General features: G+C 38.5%; 2 protein-coding genes across 2 annotated transcripts in view; both read right to left on the bottom strand.

The window, feature by feature from the left end:
• Positions 1–363: 363 nt before the first annotated feature.
• On the bottom strand, positions 364–9,621 carry DNAAF2 (dynein axonemal assembly factor 2). Its single transcript, XM_059057083.2, has 3 exons — positions 7,144–9,621; positions 3,219–3,362; positions 364–2,422 (listed from the first exon to the last, which is right to left on the bottom strand). The coding sequence occupies exons 1-3, from the start codon at positions 9,229–9,231 to the stop codon at positions 1,919–1,921; spliced, it is 2,736 nt and encodes a 911-aa protein (XP_058913066.1). The 5' UTR covers positions 9,232–9,621; the 3' UTR covers positions 364–1,918.
• A 2,123-nt stretch (positions 9,622–11,744) lies between these two features.
• Positions 11,745–21,759, bottom strand: part of POLE2 (DNA polymerase epsilon 2, accessory subunit) — a 29,675-nt gene continuing 19,660 nt past the window's right edge. The window contains exons 12-19 of the mRNA XM_059057122.2: positions 21,291–21,380; positions 21,063–21,117; positions 20,281–20,340; positions 20,116–20,193; positions 18,317–18,425; positions 17,293–17,469; positions 15,192–15,259; positions 11,745–11,867 (exon numbers count right to left, since the gene is read on the bottom strand). Coding sequence (XP_058913105.1) covers positions 11,849–11,867; positions 15,192–15,259; positions 17,293–17,469; positions 18,317–18,425; positions 20,116–20,193; positions 20,281–20,340; positions 21,063–21,117; positions 21,291–21,380 — 656 coding nt within the window. The 3' untranslated portion in view covers positions 11,745–11,848. The remainder of the gene's footprint in view (positions 11,868–15,191; positions 15,260–17,292; positions 17,470–18,316; positions 18,426–20,115; positions 20,194–20,280; positions 20,341–21,062; positions 21,118–21,290; positions 21,381–21,759) is intronic.

The following is a 21,759-nucleotide window of genomic DNA, read 5'->3' as shown; positions in this document are numbered from 1 at the left end:
TAAACACTGTTTTCACCTCAGTGTAGAAATACAGTGGTTTTGTTTTGTTTTTTTTTTTTCTTTTAGTGCTGCCAAAATAAAATACTCATTTTTGCATAAAAAGATTCCTAATCATTTTGCAGAATAAATTTTTACACCAAAATCCAGTAAAGACATTCTACAAGGTTTAAAGTTAGCATTACGTATTATCCGTACATTGTATAACTGAGTTTGAAATAAAGAAAACCCAGCTCTTGACAGTGCATCCCTTTGGAAGAAACTGGCTTTCAGATTAGCCAAGCATAGATAATGAGCAGTAAAAAGCTGCTGTGTAAGAGAAGTACAGCCAGAAATGATACAAAGTTTAGTCCTGCCAAAGTGAAACATGTTCTAGTGCCAGCTTTATTTTAACAGAAATCATACTTTTAAAAAGGACAGACACAGTAAATAATAGGAAGCAGGCTTAAAATTTACTCCATATTTAACATGAAAGTTTCCCTTAACAGTATATAATTGTATTCAACCACAAATATAGACTACTTTCTGTGTAGGTACTGCAATAGTCATTTCAATCTGAGAAAACTGTGTAGCTAATGGACAGTCTCAAAACTGTTATTCCATCAAATTAAGATTCCTGTTATGGTTGAAAAATGTATATGGTCATCTACAATGGAGCAAATAGTTTTTTTGCTTTATGAGCTACCTTTATACTGCCCTCAGCCCTCTGGTTCCAGGTTTTACTGGGGTTATAAATGTAAATCAGAATGAACTGCTAGGCTTCATACCAGTTTTTGGTGCTCTGACCTGACCTCCCTAGTTCAAAGGACTAAAGAAATGAAGTAGTTTCCAGGACTAAGGTAAGGCCAGAGGTTTGAATTAGTAGCTATTTTTGGAACAGAAATAGATCAGCTCAAGGCTTTGGGGTCAGTGATTAGATCAACAAATATTTTCCTTTCTATATTGTCTTTCATGTTGTCCTAAAATTTTTTGTGAGGAAAAAAAAAATCTGCTGGGATTTTCTCCTGGCCTCAAATAAAAATATTATTCCACAAAATTCATAACTTAGCCACTGTTAGATAAATTATCTGCTGTCCTCTTTTAGGTGTTATAAAAGAAATTGATTAGAAAACTCTAACTTTTGTTGTTTTCATGTAATAATATAATGAAGACAATTTTCCTGTTGGAGCAAATTCTTAGATTAATTGTCCTGTTCTAAAATTTGTAAATTCTATAAAACCAAGGGATGTTTTAATAATTTACAAAAAATTATTTTAAATTTTTGAATTTTCAAGGTCATTAACAAATAACCTGTTATTTATATATATATATACATATATATATATACATGGTGACTTACATATGAAAAGACTAAAATAGAGTTGAAGCAAAAATACTAAATTTCAGTGTATTTGTATTGTTTGGATCGTTTAATGTTGGTTAGTAAAGTTCTTTCCTCTCAATCTCTATGACAAGTATAAGTACATCCTATTTAGTGAGACTTATAAATGAGTAGTTTTGAGATTCTCCTCCCGCCAACACATGCACTCTAGTGTGCTTCTAGTTAATTGCATTCTTTAGAAATACTCTTTGTGACAGACACAACTTAATGAATATTTATTTTGAAACTTTATTAAAGTAATGGCAAACAAAAGCCAAAAACAACACAGAAGTAAATATAAATAGGTTGTATTAAAACTAAATGTCTAACTATTAGAAAAAATATACATCAGAGGAATCACAAAACTTATTTACATAATTAAGGAAGCTTTGTATAAACTCTACATGCAAAAAAATAGTTTCAGTTTCCCCATGAGAATAAAAATTGCAAATTTTAATTTTATACTTTCTTGAATACCTTTGGTTTTAAGATAGTAAACAGAGAATCTATTTTTAGTCCATAAGTTTTTACTCAACCTTTAAATTTTAAGATGATACAGAATTAATCCAAGTCATAAAGCAAAGAATTCTGAAAACTGAATGAGCAATGAGTCACATGATCTTTAATAATCTGCACACTACCATCCTGCATATTGGTTTCCTTTATGTTGTCAAAACCAGGCGTATTGTGAACTTCAGTTTTGTTCAGTAATGAAGATGGGTGATCTCCATCTAATTCTTTCTCTTCAGTTATTACTGGTTCTTTTAAATTATCTTTTTCATCATTTGAGTGAACAGCACTTTTGTCTTTTATAAATTCAGGTTCCATTTTTGACTCAGGTTGCTGAGACTTTGCAAATGGCTTTTGAGAAACATCAAGGGCCTCTTGTTGAAAGCATGCAACTGAACCACAACTGTCTGTTTCTAGTACTTTGACTGCTACAGATGAATTGGAATCAGCTGAGGTAGTAGCATGTCCTAGACTTTCTTTTTCAGTTAGATGACTTCCTTCATTGACTCTTTCTTCCTTCTCATGAAGCTGCTCAGAGTTACTACATTCTTGCAACTATGTTAAGAGAAACAGCAAATTAATAATTCTTTGAAACAAATAGAAAAGTAAATTGTACCTGCTGGAAACTTTTTTAAGTTGTGAAGGAATAACCCACTAGACTTACAGATAGGCCCTCTGGCTTCCCCCTCAAAGTCATTCTCCAAATGCTGCCAGTCATATTTTAATCATGCAAACCTGGCATTGATTCTCTGATTAAATACTTTCATTGACCCTTCATCTCTTTCAGGATAAAATAATCCTGGCCTACAAACCTTTTAACATGGCCTATAAAACCCATTAGCAGTCATCCTTATAAGGGCATTCTTGAATTTCTTGAATTTTCTTGTATTTCTGTGATTCTTTAGAGCCTCTTTCCCCTGAATTCACATTACAAGTCAATTGTGCTAATCACTCATTTGTGTCCAATACTGAAGACTATAAAAATAACCAAACTTAAGTTCAACTAGAAAGAATGAACAAACTGGATGACATAGTTCCCATGGTTTGAGAGTCAAAAAAAAGCTGTTTGTCCCTGGACTAATACTCAGAATTCCCAAATGTTAGTTTCTCTCCATTCCTCACTGGACAGTTATTTTGGGATTAAAGGAGATAACATAAGTGAAAATGAACTGCAGATGTTTAATAGTAAAATACATATAAAAAAGCCTTTATTCCTCTTAACATCACTCTTCCCAGCCATCATGTCCACTTAGTTTAAAGTTATGATATAAAGAAATCAAGAATTAAGTTATTTGTTAGGCTTCAACCTTGTCCCAAATCACTACTCTATAGAGCCCTCCAAAATCCTTACCTTTGCATGTATTTCAATCTTACTATCAGTAACCTGAAGAACTTCAATTAATGGTGGGGTTAGGGGCATTGTCTGTTTGAATGGAGGGCTCAGGACCTCTTCAAGAAACTCATTAACGTTTTCTTCACTGACAAATAACCTTTCCTAAAATAAAAAGAGAAAAAATATTCTACTTTATTGGTCATACTTGACAGAGTTCTATCTAAAAACAGCTCATAAAAGTTCTCACACAGTTCAGAATTGCACTTTTAATGTTATTCCTATGCTGTTTTTTTGTTTTGTTTTTTTGTGTGTTACGCGGGCCTCTCACTGCTGTGGCCTCTCCTGCTGCGGAGCACAGGCTCCAGACGCGCAGGCCTAGCGGCCATGGCTCACGGGCCCAGCCGCTCCATGGCATGTGGGATCCTCTTGGACCGGGGCACGAACCCGCGTCCCCTGCATGGGTAGGCGGACTCTCAACCACTGCGCCACCAGGGAAGCCCATTCCTACGCTGTTTTGGCAAAAGAAAACTGAGTTATTGTACAGAGCAATAAGAACAGCAAGAGTACATACATATATAGGAAAAGGCCCTAAAAGAAAAGTCTTAGTTCCTTTTCTAGGTCTCTATTAAATCTTAGGTATGTTTTCCCTCCAGGTAATCTTACTTACAAATTATCTTCCTTTTTTTCCCCCTCTATTTTGTAAGAATAACATCACCTCTAGAGTTATAAATGCAGTCCAAGCTAGAAAATGCAATTTAATTTTAGAACACTTCCTAATGAGTCAGCGAAAGATACACAGAATCTATTTAAATTTTGTGTGACCAGTTTGCCTTTTAGTTCTTGGCTAGGTAAGAGCCAAGTGTAATATTTTGTATAACAGAAGTACATTCCATTTTTAAGCACTGTGATAATCACTGCAACACTAGCATATAGCTTTATATAAGAATGAGGAAACACTGTAAATCAACTATACTTCAATAAAATTTTTTTTAAAAAATAAACACAACACTGTAAATCAACTATATTTAAATAAAATTAAAAAGAAAAAAAGGAATGAGGTAGATTTCCAAACTATAGGATACGCAAAAATCATTTCCACCGGAATCCCAAACACAAAGCAATTTGTTCATATTCAAATACGTCAAGTGAATATAGGTACATAGTTAGGGCTTTGAAGGAACAACCATATTTAAAATTCTTAAAATCAGTTCACCGTTGCTCCAAATAAAAGTATTTTCCTCTGTACTTTAATGTAAACAAATTAATTACAAATAAACACAATTCATTATTTGGTCCAAATCGGGTGGGGGGATCAGAAAGAGACAAGTTTCAAGTTCTCTTCTATTAAACACTATTTAAACTGTGAACACCTACTAAACAAAAGTGAACTTTGGTGAAAGAAAAACTTTACATTTGGAGGACTTTGCCTTGCTGTTATTTGAAGATCTAGAATAACACTGTATTGTAGAAACATTCTGCTCCCCCCACCCCACCAAATCAAAAGCATTTCTAAGGTGCATGTCTCTGCAAAAGACTTACACATTAACTGCAAAAAAATACACCAAATAGTTTAGTTACCTCAGGGAAGAATAATATTTATAATGGAAATGGTTATGATTAAAATACAAAGGATTTGCATAAACTTGCCTTCTCAGTCTAATGACTGATTTTACTATAAAAGATACTGAATTCAGTGGTCCTAATGCTCTAGGAAAATTCCCAGTGAATATCTAAGGCTTATAGAAATATATTTTGTGCTTGTTTATGTGTAAAGTATCAAATTCTGACCTTGACGGCCACAAATTATTCTCTTTATAATTATTTTCATATAATGTATATATTAATGTAATCATTATATGTTTACCCACAAAATACTCCTGTGATTTTTTTAAAAAATTCACTTTAATACTTACAGCCGTGCTTCCCTGGCGGCGCAGTGGTTGAGAATCTGCCTGCCAATGCAGGGGACAAGGGTTCGAGCCCTGGTCTGGGAGGATCCGGATCCCACATGCCGCGGAGCAACTAGGCCCGTGAGCCACAACTACTGAGCCTGCGCGTCTGGAGCCTGTGCTCCAAAACAAGAGAGGCCGCGATAGTGAGAGGCTCACGCACCCGATGAAGAGTGGCCCCCGCTTGCCACAACTAGAGAAAGCCCTCGCACAGAAACGAAGACCCAACACAGCCAAAATAAATAAATTAATTAATAAAGTTTTAAAAAAACAAAAACACTTAAAAAAAAAAATACAGGGGCTTCCCTGGTGGCGCAGTGGTTGAGAGTCCGCCTGCCGATGCAGGGGACACGGGTTCGTGCCCCGGTCCGCGAGGATCCCACATGCCACGGAGCGGCTGGGCCCGTGAACCATGGCCGCTGAGCCTGCGCGTCCGGAGCCTGTGCTCCGCAAAGGGAGAGGCCACAGCAGTGAGAGGCCCGCGTACCGCAAAAAAAAAAAAATACAGCCTGGTCCAGTAAAATGTAAAGAAAAGAATTGAACATTATAGTTCCATCAGCCGCAGCAAATGTGATGATTAATTAATTATAAATCCATTCCAGCTTCAAAGATATAAAACACAGTTGCCCTGATCCCATTTTGGTCTAGTTTCTTGCTAAAATAATGTTCGCATACTGGAAAATCAGATGAAAATACATTCTTTAGTATTCTCTCAAATGCTTGTCCATATAGCTTTTTTCCCACATTGTGAGTTATTTTCACATTTATTAAAACAATTACAGGAAAACAACTGCCCTTTCCTAAATTTCCCCCTTCTGATGACATAAACAGATAGTCGATTTCATATTTTATATTCTCACAAAGTATCTTACCTAGCCCTGGCTATTTACCATTTTTGGAGGGTTTCAAATTAACCACTTCTCACAGAAGATACACCTCATAAAATAAAAATTTAACTTATTAGCAAATTTCTAGGAAAACACAGGAAGAAGTAAAACTTCCTGGCAGGTTAAAGCCCAAGGCCCCAAACTTAATTTTTAGTATATAATCTGTGCAACTAGTGTTGTGAATTTGGGAATTTAACCCTTGAATATCTTAAAAGAGCTAAAAACAATTTACATGTAACATTGATACAAACCTCAATCAAAAATACCAATTGTTCACTTTTGAGTTTTAAAAGTTCTATAGAACGTCAAACTTTTTTTTTCCAGTATTTGCCAATAGTACTGGAATACTGAATCTCAAGATCCTCAATAATCTGAAAGGTATAGTAGCAACTACACAATGATATTCCTACGTAAACCTGATAATGCACAGCCCCAGTTTTTGCCCAAAAGAGATGTAGCTGATGTGATGTTGGTACCAACAAACGCTTATATTACACTTTGTTAAATGCCAGCCATTGTGCCAAATCCTAGCAGGGAACAGACTAAAACAGATGCAAAAAGAGGTAATTTCAATGTAATATAACGCCCACCAGAAGACAACCCCACAAATACCAGGGACTGAAATTAAGCAGTACCATATGGCCGAGAGGGCAAGGGATTTAGATTCACACCTGCGAGTTGGTTTTCCTACAAAAGAACTGTGTGGCACAGGCTGAGTTACTTTTGCTCTCCGGAAGTAAACTATTATTTACTTTCTAAGGTTGGAAAAAGCTATTTGCCAACTTAAAATATGGCCATAATAGAATGCCTCTTAAACCTATTTGTGTCACAACCCCTTTGAGAATATGACTCAAGTTACAGCCCTTCTCAAGGGCAACTGTGAAGATTTGAAACCCACCCACCAGAGAGGATGCGTTAAGTTTTTTTCGTTTTTTTCAATATGCGTTTAACGTGTACTTAACATCTTTCATCAAGTGCATCAATTTCAAGTCATCAGGAAAGAAGTTATAATGTAAAATCCTTTGTTTAGGATAAACTGCGAGTGTGCCTGTGATAGCAAGTGGAACAGAATATTTCAAATATTAGGACTCTAGAAAGAACTGTTACCTCCAAAGAATCGTTGTTTAAACCATAATACCACTCTCTCCACTGTCCACGGCACTCTGGAGATTTGGCCAGTTCTATCACTGCATTGTTTGAAGAAATGCTAACCACTGGTTCTTTGGTATTCAACTTATTCTCTGGAGTAAATTGCAAAAAGAAGGAATAATAAACTAAGTCTTGGGTGGAGAAGGACAACTTGTACCAGAGGGGGGTCACTTCCCCTTGAAGACTTTGAGGCTGGATCCAAGGCACTTGAATGAGCAGAGTCAGGGATTCTTCATCCTGATTACATTGCAAAGGCGGACACAGAGGTTCCCCGCGGTCGGTCCCGGGACCACCCATGGCTCGATCAGCTGGCTCCCTGCGGATGCCTTCCCGGGCCTCCAGCGCCTCCAAGCCGAGAGTTCGGCGCGCGCTCACTCTTCCTGCGGAAGACCCCCTGTCAAGGTCCCCGGATGAAGTACTAGGAGCGCCTCCGCCACCGTCCCCAGGTGAGTTCCCAGTTCCGGGAGGCAGCTCCTCCCGGATGCCTGTTGTTGATCTCTCTTGCCCGCTGAAATCCCGCTCCTCGGGTTCTGAGACGCGCTCCTCCCCGGCGGCGTCCGGGGTAGTGATCCCGGCGTCGGCAGTCCAGGCTCTGCTGGGATCCGAGCCTCCGTCCGCCCCACCAACCCCCGCCGGGCCCGCCTGCCCCTGGTGAGCGGAAGCGCAGGGCGCGCCGTCAGTTCCGGGCCGGTCGGCGTCCTCTTCCGGGGTCGCGGCGGGCTCCGGGTGCGTGGCGGTCAGCGCCACAGGTAGTGTGACCAGCAGCTGCCGCCGGGCCTTGTTGAATTGCGCCTTGCCGCAGCTGTCATCCACCGGGTACGGGAGCGAGAGCCGCAGCCGGTAGTCGGGTTTCCTCGAGTCGAGGCACAGCAGCTTTCCCGTCACCTCCAGCGCCGCCTGCTCGGCCGAGCGCAGCAGCGGAAGCTCGATGGTGACCACCAGCTCCTGGGGCACAGTACTGGGGGCCGAGTCCCGAGAGCAGCGGTAATCCTGGAGGTCCACGTGGTGGCGCTGCACCACGCTGTAGCTAGGCTCGGTGGGGGCGGGCTGCAGGACGGCCTCCGGAGGGGAGGGCGCCTGGGGCCTTGGGATCGCAGCGCTCCCGGCGGCCTCCGGGTACCGGTAGGGGTAGGGGAAATCGGGGAGAGGGCTCTCCGGCTCCCCCTCTGGCCGGGCCGGGGAGCCCCCGGGCAGGGGCGTGCGTAGCACGGCGGCCTCCGGGGTCCCCTTGTACTTGACCTTCAGGATCTTGGCATTCCTGCGGTCCAGCTTCACTCCGAACTGCTTCTCCACGGCCTCCAGGGCCGTGGCGTCCAGCATCTGGCGGAAGCGCTCATGGCGTCGGGCCAGCGCGAGCGCGTCTGGGTGGAAGACCACGTCGTAGACAGTGTAGCGGCTTCCGCGGCCCCGAGCGTACTCGCGGCCCGGCGTCAGGCTGTAGGGCAGGGACCACTGGCTGCCGGATGCCGCGCCCCTGGAGCCGGGCCGGCTGCTGGGCGCGCACACCAGCGCGTTGCTGCACACGTTCACGAAGCAGCGCCGAGTCCCATCCAGGCTGGTGCGCAACACGTAGCCCGGTTCCGGGTGCACGAACCGCACCTCCACTCCGCGCTCACGCTCCAGGGCCGTGATCTCCTCCTCGTAGCGCCGCCGGTTCTCGGGGTCCGTAATCTCCTCGGCGTACTCGGAGAACATTCGCCGGAACTCCGGGTCCTGGAAGGCGGAGGTGAGCTGCTGGACCTCCTCCCCGCTCAGGTCCAAGTCTTCCAGCGGCGAAGAGGCTGCCGCCTTGGCCATGCTGCCCCTCGGCTCCTTGCCCAGGGTCCTAGGGAGATGAATCTGAGACCAAGTGGGAGGCACGCGTCGTAGAGTCGCTGGTCTGCGGAGAGTGAGGCGGCGGAGGTCTGTAACCGCCAGAGAATTGAGCCTCGGGCAGCGTGCGCTCGTTGCCATAGTGACACCACCAACACCCGGGAGGAGAGGCAGGAATAGGGTTGACGTAAATATCAGAAATAACCTTAGTTTCTTCAGACCAACATTATGCATTTTTTAGATTCCTGTGCCATGGTGCGGTTACCTCTGCAAAATAACCATCTGAATAATTGTCATAATTAACAGCATGATGTACGTTATCCATTATTCACAACACTTCAAGGTAGACCTAATTCCCATTCCACAGATGAAAAGATGGGACCTGAGAAGTTACCTGACGAAAGTTACAAAGCTAATACATTCACAAGCTGTGATTCTAACAACTTTATATGCTTTATTCACTTCGCTAAACCAGCATTTCCGTCTCCTAGATATTTCACCAATTTGCCCTGTTTACAACTCTCATTTGGTGCAAGAGATATTATGGGCAGGCTATTCATAAATAACCAATGATCAGTAAACATGACTTCGTTAATAATAAAAATGCAAATATACTACATATCACCTATCAAAATGGAAAAGGCTTTTTTAAAAAAACAATTACTCTATTTCCTTGGGGTGGTAGAATTACATTAATAAAACCTTTCTAGAGAGTAGTTTGGTAGCTGTATAAAAAGCCTTTAGAACGTGCATACTTGTTTTGGTCCAGCAATTCCAACTTTGAGAGCATTCTCAAGAAACATTATGATTCTAAAAGTTTGGGAAGAAGCTAATAATTCAACAGTGGGACTGGTTGAGCAGATTTTGGTACAGCCATGCAATGGGATTCTGTGCAGGCATTCAAATAGATATTATAGAAGAATATTTATTGATTGGGGTAGTTATTAATTGGTAGTTGTTAAATCCAGTGATCATTTTTCTGTTCCCATTTTGTTGAAACTCTCAGCAACATTTAACACAATGTTGGCATTACCTCAATGTTGAGACACCATCCAGGTTTCTCTCCTACCTCATCACATGCACTGGCACTTCCTGTGGTTTCCCCACACTGAGACCAAGTGTTGGCTTTTCTCATAGCAGAGAAATCTCAACCTACTCCCATCTTGTGTGATCTACCTGGCCCCTAAGGCATAATGTCACATGACGGTGTCTCATACCCAGATTCCTGCGGTGCGGTGAGCCGTGCTTCAGCTGATTAAACACCAAGTTGGGGAGCACACCACCTCTCTGTTCCCCAGAGTATTAGCCCTGGATACCCTTGCAGTGCTGTTCCTCTGCTAGCCCATTTTTCAGACCTCTGCTTCCTTTTCATTTCCAGACAATGTCCACCTCCACCTGATTCTAGTTCCTGTCTTATTCTAATAATTATTGCCTGATTCTGGCAACTTATTGGCTCGTACATAGTTAACTGCTCTGCTTCATCTTACGTCACCTTGCTAACCCGTAAACATACCCTATCTTTTTAGGCATTAAATGTGTTCCTAAAGAAATCTTTCATATGTAGCTCTATGGTTCTTGTAACTGGACCAACAACCTTGCAGTTTCTATTTCACTTACAAGGCCCAAATTGTAAATTTTCCCAAGTAATCTAGTAGCTTTTGAACTTATGCCTTGATTTCACCTTTAGTCAAAATTTCCAGGCTATTCTTGAAATTAAAGCTCAATCTTGCTCTTCTAACATCAGACCTCTTCTAATACTCTGAAATTTTACATCCTTAAACCACATCTCAAATTGCCACTTCATCCTTAACCAGAATTCACTTATCACAACATTCAGATTAAATTTCTTGAGGAATTTTCTTTTGGTGTCATGTTAATTTTTTTATCAGTATCTCTTCCCCAAAAAGCTTTGAAAGAAATATCTTCCATTCCAGTCTTTCTGTAATATTAAGATTATTCCTACATTTGAAATACTCTTTGTATGCTTAACAACTTCCTGTCATTCAGATTCATTTCTGGGCCATCACCATAGTCCCCCCCCCCATAAATTAATAGATAAGGGCATGGGGTTGAGTTATTATACCCAAAATAACAAAACAGTTTGCTTCAAAGTGAATATTATTCCTTTTAAATGTAAAAACTATGAGGACAGTGTGTTTTTAAATTTTCAGTGCCAAAAGTTAATTATGTAATGAATATCATAGTAATATCCTGAAACAAAGGTTTTCACTATCATTAGAATAGATTCTGTGACTTGAAATTTAAACAATTTGCAATTTTTGAATATACTATTAAGACTCTTATGGTGAACATTAGCGTGTAACTAGTACAGAGATAATGAAACTTAAATTTTTAAACACAAATGTATACTTGGATTATATATTTTTACACATTTTCATATTTTTCATAAAAGATTATGCAGAAAATATTTTTCCTATAAAAATTCATAAAGTAAACCATCATGTTTTATTTTATTTTATTTATTTTAAAAATATTTACTTACTTACTTGGCTGTGCCGGGTCTTAGTTGCGGCATGTGGGATCTTCGTTACCGCGTGCAGGATCTTCACGGCGGTGTGCGTTTAGTTGCCGTGTGCGGGATCTAGTTCCCTGACCAGGGATTGAATGAACCCAGGCCCCCTGCACTGGCAGCATGGAGTCTTAACCACTGCACCACCAGGGAAGTCCCCATCGTGTTTACTTTAATATCAAAATTTCATAAAATAGAAATTTAAGCAGAACATCCTAAAGTTTACCATAATTTTATTTTAACTTAATATCAAAATTACATAAAATTAAAATTAAGCAGAAAATTGATGAATTCTGTTTCTTCAGATGGTCTTTAAGAATCTCAAAAACCTTGGAGTTTGCTGAAAAAAGAAAATATAAAATTAAACATTTTAGAAACCTAAGTTATTGTATATTTCTTACTATTTAGTTTTAGTTAATTTTAAAAATAGGTCAATACATGCATATTGTTCCAAATTTAAAAGGGGACACGGTGAAAAATAAGTCTGTCTCACACTCTATTTCTGCTCTCCAGAAGCAACAGTATATCCTTATAAAGTTTGTCTAATCATATAAAAGCTTGTGTGGGGGGTTGATGTTTTAAAAATACACAAATAGTAGAATACAATGAACACTATTCTACCCCTTTTTTTCAATTAGTAATAAACACATATTTATAATTTTTAACTAATCCCTTCCTCTATGGCTTTGAAATTTAATATAAATTAGAAAAGTTCTGAATAACTTTTAAATAGATACACATTTAAGCTATTTATTTTGCAATTTTATAAAAACTACAGTAAAAATAGCTGTCCCCAGTTTTATGCATAAACCCAAATATACCTGTAGGATAAAGTCCTAGAAATGGAATTGCTGATATATGCAGTTGAGGTCTTAAGAAAAAAGTTTTTACCATTTTTTATTCTGACCAACTCTGTGTGATAATGGGTGTTTCTCCCCTACATCACCAACATTGTAATTTTAAATAAAACAACTGTATTTGAGCACATGTTGAAACAGGGTTAAACCTTACCTACTTTGGCTACATTTCTGTGGTTAACTATAATATGATTTCACAAATATTCTAAGAAAAAAATTATTTTTAGGAGAAACTAAGTAGCAGTAAAACCAAATTATTTCGCTATATCATGAAAATTTTTTCTCTCTCAAAAAAGAAAAAAACAGGGCTTCCCTGGTGGCTCAGTGGTTGAGAATCTGCCTGCTAATGCAGGGGACATGGGTTCGAGACCTGGTCTGGGAAGACCCCACATGCCGCGGAGCAACTAGTCCCCTGAGCCACAACTACTGAGCCTGCGCGTCTGGAGCCTGTGCTCCGCAACAAGAGAGGCCGCGATAGTGAGAGGCCTGCGCACCGTGATGAAGAGTGGCCCCCACTAGCCACAACTAGAGAAAGCCTTCGCACAGAAACGAAGACCAAACACAGCATAAATAAATAAATAAATAAATAAATAAATAAATAAACAAACAACAAAAAAAGAAAAAAAAACACATCAACTTGTTTGATCCAGAACTGAAAAAATTCCTCAAATTATCACTACTAAATTATAGTTTGGAAATTATGTCAAGGGTTTTCAGCATCTGACTCCACAGATGATAAAGGAACCAGCTATTTCAACTCAACAGTGAATGTCAACTGCAAGTCAAGGACTGTTCTAGAAACTTTTAAGAGGGACAGGCACATAAGTGACTAAAACAGTGTGTTAGAACTGTCATAGAAGTCTGTATACAGTGCCTAGATTCTAAGCACTGTACTTAGATTAACAATTATACATGGCAATCAGGGAACATTACAAGAAATGTAACAAGTGTCTTGTGCTATCATAATAAATCTGTTAATTTCCTATTGTGGTTTATTTGCTTATCTCCCAACTCATTAAAAAAAGAATATTAACTGGTTTGCCAAGATAGATATAATAAAAAGATAAAAGTAAGGAAATCAGGAAATTCAAGTAAGAGAAAAATACAGATCAGAAAAGAAGAGGAAGCCAGAGCTGCAGCCAACACTTATGCTAGTAATTCCTCTGCTGCTGTAGAGGTGGGCTGTATGTTTGGCTGTGCTTCCTGGCAGCTAACACAAAGGGAGTCTATTAGTAGATTTACAGTCTCCCTAAGATGAAAATAAACAGTTGCTTGGGACAGACACAGATTTCTCTTGTCCTGAGATCTGCTGAAAGTGCCCACTATTGGTTTTCATAGCAGAATAAGTTTTATATATCTGTGAATTTATACCAAATCTAAGTTCAGTAAAATTCAATCTAAAGGCGGACAAAATAGGGAATTCCCTGGTGGTCCAGTGGTTAGGACTTTGAGCTTTCACTGCCGAGGACCCGGGTTCAATCCCTGGTTGGTGAACTAAGATCCCACAAGCTGAATGGCGTGGCCAAGAAAAAATTTTTAAAAGGTGGACAAAATATGCTCCAGAGGTGACCTAATCCTGGGGTCACAAAATCACTGTCAACAACAGCGAGTGGCTGAGACTGGTAAGAGTGTTGCCTTTACCTAAAGGCATTACAAGTCAAAAAAAAAATTTGTTTAAGGATTCATTGTGGGCTAGATGAAGTCAAACACATGTTCAGCTTATGGAATAGAGGCTAGAATATCAGTGACTTTTATAAGAGTATCTGTCTGGTTATATTCCAAAAACTAAGCAGTGCCTGGAATACAGTAAGATTCAAATACACGTCAAATGAGTGAATCCAAGAATAAAATTTAGAATATCCCAAAGTGAACGGACTTTAATCCTCCATGAATACTGAGCAGCAAAAATAATGCAGAAATTTTTTTTCAAGAAATATATATAAGAAGCTGTTAATCATGGTTTCAGGGTTAGGAAACAGAGCTACTTTTTCCTTTTCAATTTTATACTTTTAAGCATTGTTTGAAATTTTTATCATGTACTTGTGTTTTTATTTAAATTAAGATGTTAATTACAAAAAGTAAAAAAAGACAATTGGGTTGGGTGTTCAAGATTATATTCCCTGAGAACCTGGAGGTATTTGGTTACTGTTCTTAACTGGAGGTGGAAAACAAAATATAATTAACCAAGAAATCACACATTAGGATGCCTGAATCTAAGGGAAACTGTTAAAAATGCAGATTTCTGGGCCCTACAACCAGAGAGAGACATTTGATAACTTTGGGGTGGGATCCTGGAACTTAACATTTTTAACAAGGACCCCAGAGGATTCTGATGCACGTGGTCTACAGGTCCCCCTCTGAAAACCACTACGCACCAAGTGATTATTCTTTTTTCCCCAAGACCTCTGCCCAACTCCAACCCCTCACCATCACCACACTCAGCTCAGCTCCCCTACAATTCTTTGCTGCCAATTTAAGGCAGATTACCTAGGTTTTGAGAACCAACCATGTGGACGGCAAGGCTGACCTCTTGGAATAATAACATCATCAGGAGTCTGCCTGTAAAAGAACTAGCCCACCTCCACAGCCAGTCTGAGATTTCCCTCAGAAAACAGTTCTTGGTCTATTTCATACAAATGTGCCATCAAATACATACAATTCTGTGTCTCCCAGCATGAACACAGTAAGTTCAGCCTAGAACATTTCCAATGAGCTACTGCAGACTTTTAAAAACTTCAGCACACCTACAGAACATCTGAATTTTAGCAATATTACACCAAGAGACAGCTGTTTCTGAGGGCACTTACCTATCTTCTACTATCTTACTGGAAGGATAAAAAACTTTGAATGAAAATCCACTTCTTGGAAAAGAGCCCTTTGGAGAGAAAAATGCCCATAAGTGAATACTCAACTTTTAAAAAAGAATCCCTATTTTAAAAATCAAACTCCTTGCTCCTAACTTAAAAATAAAGTTACAAGATGTGACTATAAAGTAATGAGACAAATTTTTGTATGCTCTTTATAGAGAAAAAATATTACTATAAAATATCTCCACTTGAAGCAAAAAGTCAAGTCGACTAGAACAGTTATGCTAACATGTGACTAGAAATGCTTAGGAGGGGTTCTACTTAGTATAAGAAATAAACAGTACTGGGTGATGATAAATAAGCATATAAGACACTCAAACATCATGTTCGAGAAGTCTTTCCTGCCCCTCTCCCCAGTAAAAATCTGGGTTTGATGCCCTGCCATTGTGCCCCCAAAACAACTGAGGAGTAGTCACACATACAATTGTCTGTCCATTACTAAACACTAAAGTTACTGAGCAGACTCTGTCTTTTCAGTCTTTGTGTCCCTAGCACTAGCTCAATGCCTGGCCCATTGCAGGCATTCATTAATGGGAATAAGTATCAAGAAAGGATGAAGCAATGTCAAAACCAAGTTTCGGGCTTGCCCAAAAGGTATAAATAAGGTTAAAAAGATATAATGATGGTGTAGGAACTGGTTGTTTACTCATTTACAGTATGAAAAAGTGGAAAAATTCAGAAATAAAGTGGTTTCAAATAGAGCGGTAACTATGAGAATGCCCAAAGAGTTCAATTTAAATAAGGAAATAGCCTCATTGTGAGAAGAATATTGAAATGTGAATAAAGATTCTACAAAAATTAGGGCCACAAACTTCAAACAATGAGCCAAATCAGCTGACTGTGCTCATCCTTAGAGCAGTAGTTCCCAACTAGGGACAATTTTTGTCTCCTAGGAGACATTTGGCAAGCATCTGAGGACATTTTCGATAGTTACAACTGGGGGCTGCTAAAGGCATCTAGTGGATGGAGGTCAGGGATGCTGCTAAACACCCTGCAATGCACAGGATGGTGCCCCAAAACAAAGAATTATCTGGTCCAAAATGTCAATAGTTCTGTGGTTGCAGAAGCCAGACAAAATAAATGTGTGTGTGAGAAAAGCAGTAAGAGACGATGTTTCTAGAAATGACCTAGATGAAATAAAAAAGTACTAAAGTTTAAAATTCACAAGAATCGAGGAAACATACAGATTAAAAATCACTAGTGAAGATATTTGACATAAAAAGCAACATTATGCAGCATTTAGTCCCCAAGTTCAAAAAGTCAATCAGGGCTTCGCTGGTGGCGCAGTGGTTGAGAGTCCGCCTGCCGATGCAGGGGATGCGGGTTCGTGCCCTGGTCCGGGAAGATCCCACATGCCGTGGAGCGTCTGGGCCCGTGAGCCATGGCCGCTGAGCCTGAACGTCCGGAGCCTGTGCTCCGCAACGGCAAAGGCCACAACAGTAAGCGGCCCGCGTACCGCAAAAAAATAATAATAATAATAATAAAAAGTCAATCATACTTTTATAGAAATTCAGAAGCAACTTGAAGATTCTGAAGCAATTTCAAGGTTCTGCATAAAAATGAAATATTAAACTGTGTCTCTTTAAAACAAACAAAAAAACAAAAAACTGTGTCCCAGTAGGAATTTCCACATTTATCAATCTTAGATTTTTGGGACTTGGACAATTTCCAACAACAACAAAAAATCCTCCTCAAAGGACAATTACCATTAACATGTTTAAAGGGAACAGAATACATGCTCTGAAAGTAATTTCCGGAAAGGAATCCCAAGGCAAGTTACTTTGAAGGGGAAATTACTCATCTGGATTTATAAGCTTTGGTGCATTTTTTTTTCTTTTTTAAGAAAAAAGTCACTTTACTTTATAGTCACATACTCTTTTGAAAATTTAAGAACTTTCTGTTTATACCAAATTAATTCAGTGTTTCATTTATAGTATATTTTTACTCCAACAGTAATTGATTAAACACATATTTTAAATTTAAAGAAGAAACACTCTAATCTTGACAAATTATGACTACATAATGTTAACTACGTTCTTACAGGGTTTATGCAGAGGCATTCGGTATTGGTCAAAGTAAAAGGATCGTATTTGTCTGCGATGACAAGTAAGTCAGGCACAGGGTACACTCTCAGAGCATAGTCATACGCCCAATACACCGGGCAGACATAAAGAGGGAGAGGAGTCAGGTGTCCTTGGGATAAGATAGTCTTTACAAACTACAAAAGAATGACACAAAACAAACTTCAGTGCATTTGCAAAAGCTAAGAGAGCAACAAAGAATTTCAAATTAAATAGTAATTACCAAAGTGACTTAGAAAATTTGAGAAACAGTTGGGAAAACTGAATTACAAAACCTTGGGAAAACTGATATAAAATGAAATCAACTATCCTGTATTTTAGGATAAATGTATGAGTTTTCATTCAACACCATAAAAGCTACTCCCCCAAACAGTCATTTTGGAACAATTGTATTTTTAGCTGTATAATACACTCATTTGCTAATTCTGTTCATCTAAAAATAATTCCACAGCTTGAGTAATACCAAGAATATCTACTTAGCCTACATACACTTTAAATGTTATAAAATACATACTAAAAATGCTCTGTATGATCTACTTCCATACTTCCAAATGAGGGTACATGTAACCAGTGACTGACAACTGGGAATCTTGAAGCTACAAGATAAACACTACACATCCTCCTGATTGTGGGCAAATCATAGGAAATACTTAATAAACATGATAAACATAAACATTTTATTTAAACAAATATATATATATTGAAGTACAATGTAAGATTTATGAGTTCTAAAGGCAAAACAGGAAGCTCCAAAGAAATTTCCTGCTATTTCTGGGCTTTCTTCTGCACATTAGGGGATACATCAGTAAGAAAACTGAGAAACACTGATTTAGGAACAAAAATTACCTTACTGACAAAAGTGTGCTGAAATTATTTTGAACTATAAATAAAAACAACAAAAGGGCAAGTGATTAAGTGGCTTAACAAAATTTTATATAAAGCCACATGTAATTAAGATACTTTAATAAAGAAGACACAACTTACATGATTAGGAATATCCAAATTGCTACTGGGAAAACGGACACAGTTTCTGCACATTTTATTCACTAAGTCTTCACGAAAGACAATAATTTCTTGTGTACAATACTGAATTCTGAAATAAAAACAGTAGTTGAATGTGACTTCCTCAGAACAAAATATGAGGTAACTTTAAAGGCAAGATGTTTTATAGTACAAAGCCATTCTCACTTCCCATTGTTCACCACAGAAAAAATTCAACCAGAATCTATTCACCCATTCATTTGACAGTAATTTATTGAGATCTTAATATGTGTCTGGCACTATTCTAGGAATGAGAATAAACAACAGATACAATAATTACACAGTATGTTGGAAGATGATTAAGTGTATGGCAAAAAGAAAAAGGCTAACAGGAATCATTTAGGGGAAGGGAAGGTCTAGAAGGCTGGAGTATTAAAAAGGAGTATTGGAACAGGTAGGGCTCATAATGAAGCCTGATCTGAGCACAGACTTGAAGGAGGTGAAAGAGTCAAGCAGACAGGCAGAGGAAGAACACTTCAGGCAGAGGGTACAGGCAGAGCAGAGGCCCTAAGATGAAACATGCCTGACACATTTGAAGAACAAAAAGGAGGCTGGAGTGGCTGGAATAAATGAGAAGAAAGTCGGAGAGGAAATCACAGAGGAAACTGGGGGCCAGATCATGCAGGCCATGACTACCATTGCAAAGGATATGGGCTGTTACGGAATAACATGAGGGGCCCGGCCCACCTTTCTGAATCAGTAGGGTGGATGTGACATGCCTTACGGTTTAAAGGATCACTCTGACATTGTTAAGGACAGACTACAGAGGAGCAGGGGTAGAAGCTAGAGAACAATGAGGAGGCTATTACAGTGATCAAGGCTAAAGAAGATGGTAGAGCGTTGTAGAGGGGGAGGTATAGAGAGGTGGCCAGCTTCTGGATATATTTTGAAGTCCTTCTTCAAATTTTTGAAGGACTTCCTAAAAGCTTGCATGTGAGGAAGAATCCCAAAGGTTGGTCTGAACAACTGGAAGGATAAAGGCGTCAGGAACTACGTTGAGGAAAGCTATGGAACAGGGTTGGGGACTGATGAGGGAAGAAGATCAGAAGTTCAATCTGAAGTTGTCTATTTGACATCCAAGGGGAGATGATGAGTACGCAACCAGATATGTAAGTGTGGAACCTGGTAGAAGGTTTGAGCTGGAGATATCAATGTGGGAGTTGTCAATACACAGAGGGTAATTAAAGCCCTTGGACTGGAAAGGTCACTGAAGGAGTGAATGTAGGTAGAAAAGAGAGGAGAAACAACGACTGAGGCTATTCCCTCAGTAAGAGCCTATGGTCACAGTGAGTAGCACATACAGTAAATGTGTAATCCTTTCAGTCTTCCATTGTAACTTTTCTTAAAGGATGTGTAACTGGAATATCTATTTTTAAATCTCCATCCATTATTTAAGCTTCTAAATTCAGTGTTAGTGAATTATTTAAATACAGTTAAAACATTTTTAAAGTTGTGAGAAACCTAAAATAGAAAGAAATTTTCTTTTCATTTTTATCCCATAACAATCAAAATTCAGAGGAAAATTTTAAGAAACAGGTTAATTTTTTTCTCACTTTTAGTTTTAGCTTTTTTTTGGCCACGCCACCCATGGCATATGGGATCTTAGTTCCCCAACCAGGGATCGAACCCACGCCCCCTTTAGTGGAAGCGTAGAGTCCTAACCACTGGACCACCAGGGAATTCCCAAGAAATAGGTTAACTGTTAAATGAAAAAACTGCAACACAAAAATACTAATATTTACCTGCAAGGATTAGTAGTAAAAACTGAAAATGGTACTCTTTGTCTGAATTCATTAGTGATGCTTTCAGCAAATGGCGGCCTATAAAAACAATTTATGTGATATAATATACATTTTTAAATTTTACAGAATTTTCTTTACTGTTGCAAATATCTGAATAAAACTTACCTTGGTAAGATGGAACCAAATCCAGGATCCTCTGGACCAGGTACAAACACAAATCGACTACTGTAGCAAAATTCAACATAATTCATTCTAAAAATATTGCACCACTATCCCGTAGTCCAAAACCAAGTTATTGCCTTTAATTAAATTACAAATTTTTAAAAATTAAATTTCATGCATTTAAATAAATGAATTACTAAAAGGCTCCAGACCAATACTGTCCAATAGATCTTTTTGCAATGATAGAAATGTTCTAGACCTGTACTGTCCAATTATTGAGTGCTTGAACTGTGGCCAGAGTGACTGAATTTTATTTTTATTTATTTTATTTTTTAATTTTTGGCCATGCCCTGCAGCTTATGGGATTGTTTTAGTTCCCTGACCAGGGATGGAACCTGGTCACCACACCACACCCCCACTTGCCTGCAGTGAAAGCACCAAGTCCTAACAACTGGACCACCAGGGAAGTCCCTTAAATAATTTAAATTTAAAGACATACACATGGCCAGTGACTATCATATTGAATAGTATAGCTCTAGACCCTTAGAGTAATGTCACAAAGAAATTTGGAATATGGTGGAAATTATCACTCTTCCTTCTAATACTTTACATTATAAATCTCTACTAGAGTGTAACATATATTATCATGATAGAAGGTTAATTTTATCTCTTAACTGTACTAATTTTCTCAACTTTTTCTTCCATCCATTTCTTAACTTAGGATTCATTTTTTGTGTTTCTTAAATAACACTTTAAATAAAAAATATAGCAACAGAAATCATTACCTTTGGTGAATATTTGGGTATTCACATATTATATCTGCCAAAGTTTTTAGGGAATCTAAAATTTTAAAGGGATATTGAATTTAATTTGCATATGATATACATAAATCAAATTTTATTTTATTAGCTACAACTCTACATATTTTGAATGAAATTAAAATATTATAGATTATTTCTTATCAATTTAGTTTATACAAATGTAGAAACACTTATTAAACAGATCCTCAATACCTTTCAAAGCTTGAACCTGATTTTTTCCATATGGTACAGATGAAAAATTGCCACACAGAATAAAGCAAGTTGGAGGTGCTGGTGAATAACCTAAAAATAAAAGAAGAAATGAACATATAGAGTGTAGAAATCATATTAAAACCTTTCAACCATGAGTTTTTAAATAATAAAACCGTATTATTTTAAAAATAATACCTTATTTTAATAACATTATAAAAAATAGTAATAATAGTGCCCATTTATTGAGCACTTATCTTGTGCCAGGCCCTGCAATGGCTTGATTAATCCTCACAACATCCCTGTAAACTGAGAGATTAAGTAACCTGCCCAAGGTATTAGGCTGCAGCTTAAACCCAGTTCTGTCAAATTTCAAAGCCTAAGCTGTTCTCCACTCTTGTACTATTCTTAGGACTAATTCTCATTTATCATGAATACACAACACACACACAGACACAGTTATTTTTCAAAT

The sequence above is a fragment of the Kogia breviceps genome, chromosome 3 (genome assembly GCF_026419965.1).
Source record: "Kogia breviceps isolate mKogBre1 chromosome 3, mKogBre1 haplotype 1, whole genome shotgun sequence".
In the NCBI taxonomy this organism is placed as follows: Eukaryota; Metazoa; Chordata; class Mammalia; order Artiodactyla; family Physeteridae; genus Kogia; species Kogia breviceps.
This window is presented reverse-complemented; position numbering and strand designations above follow the sequence as displayed.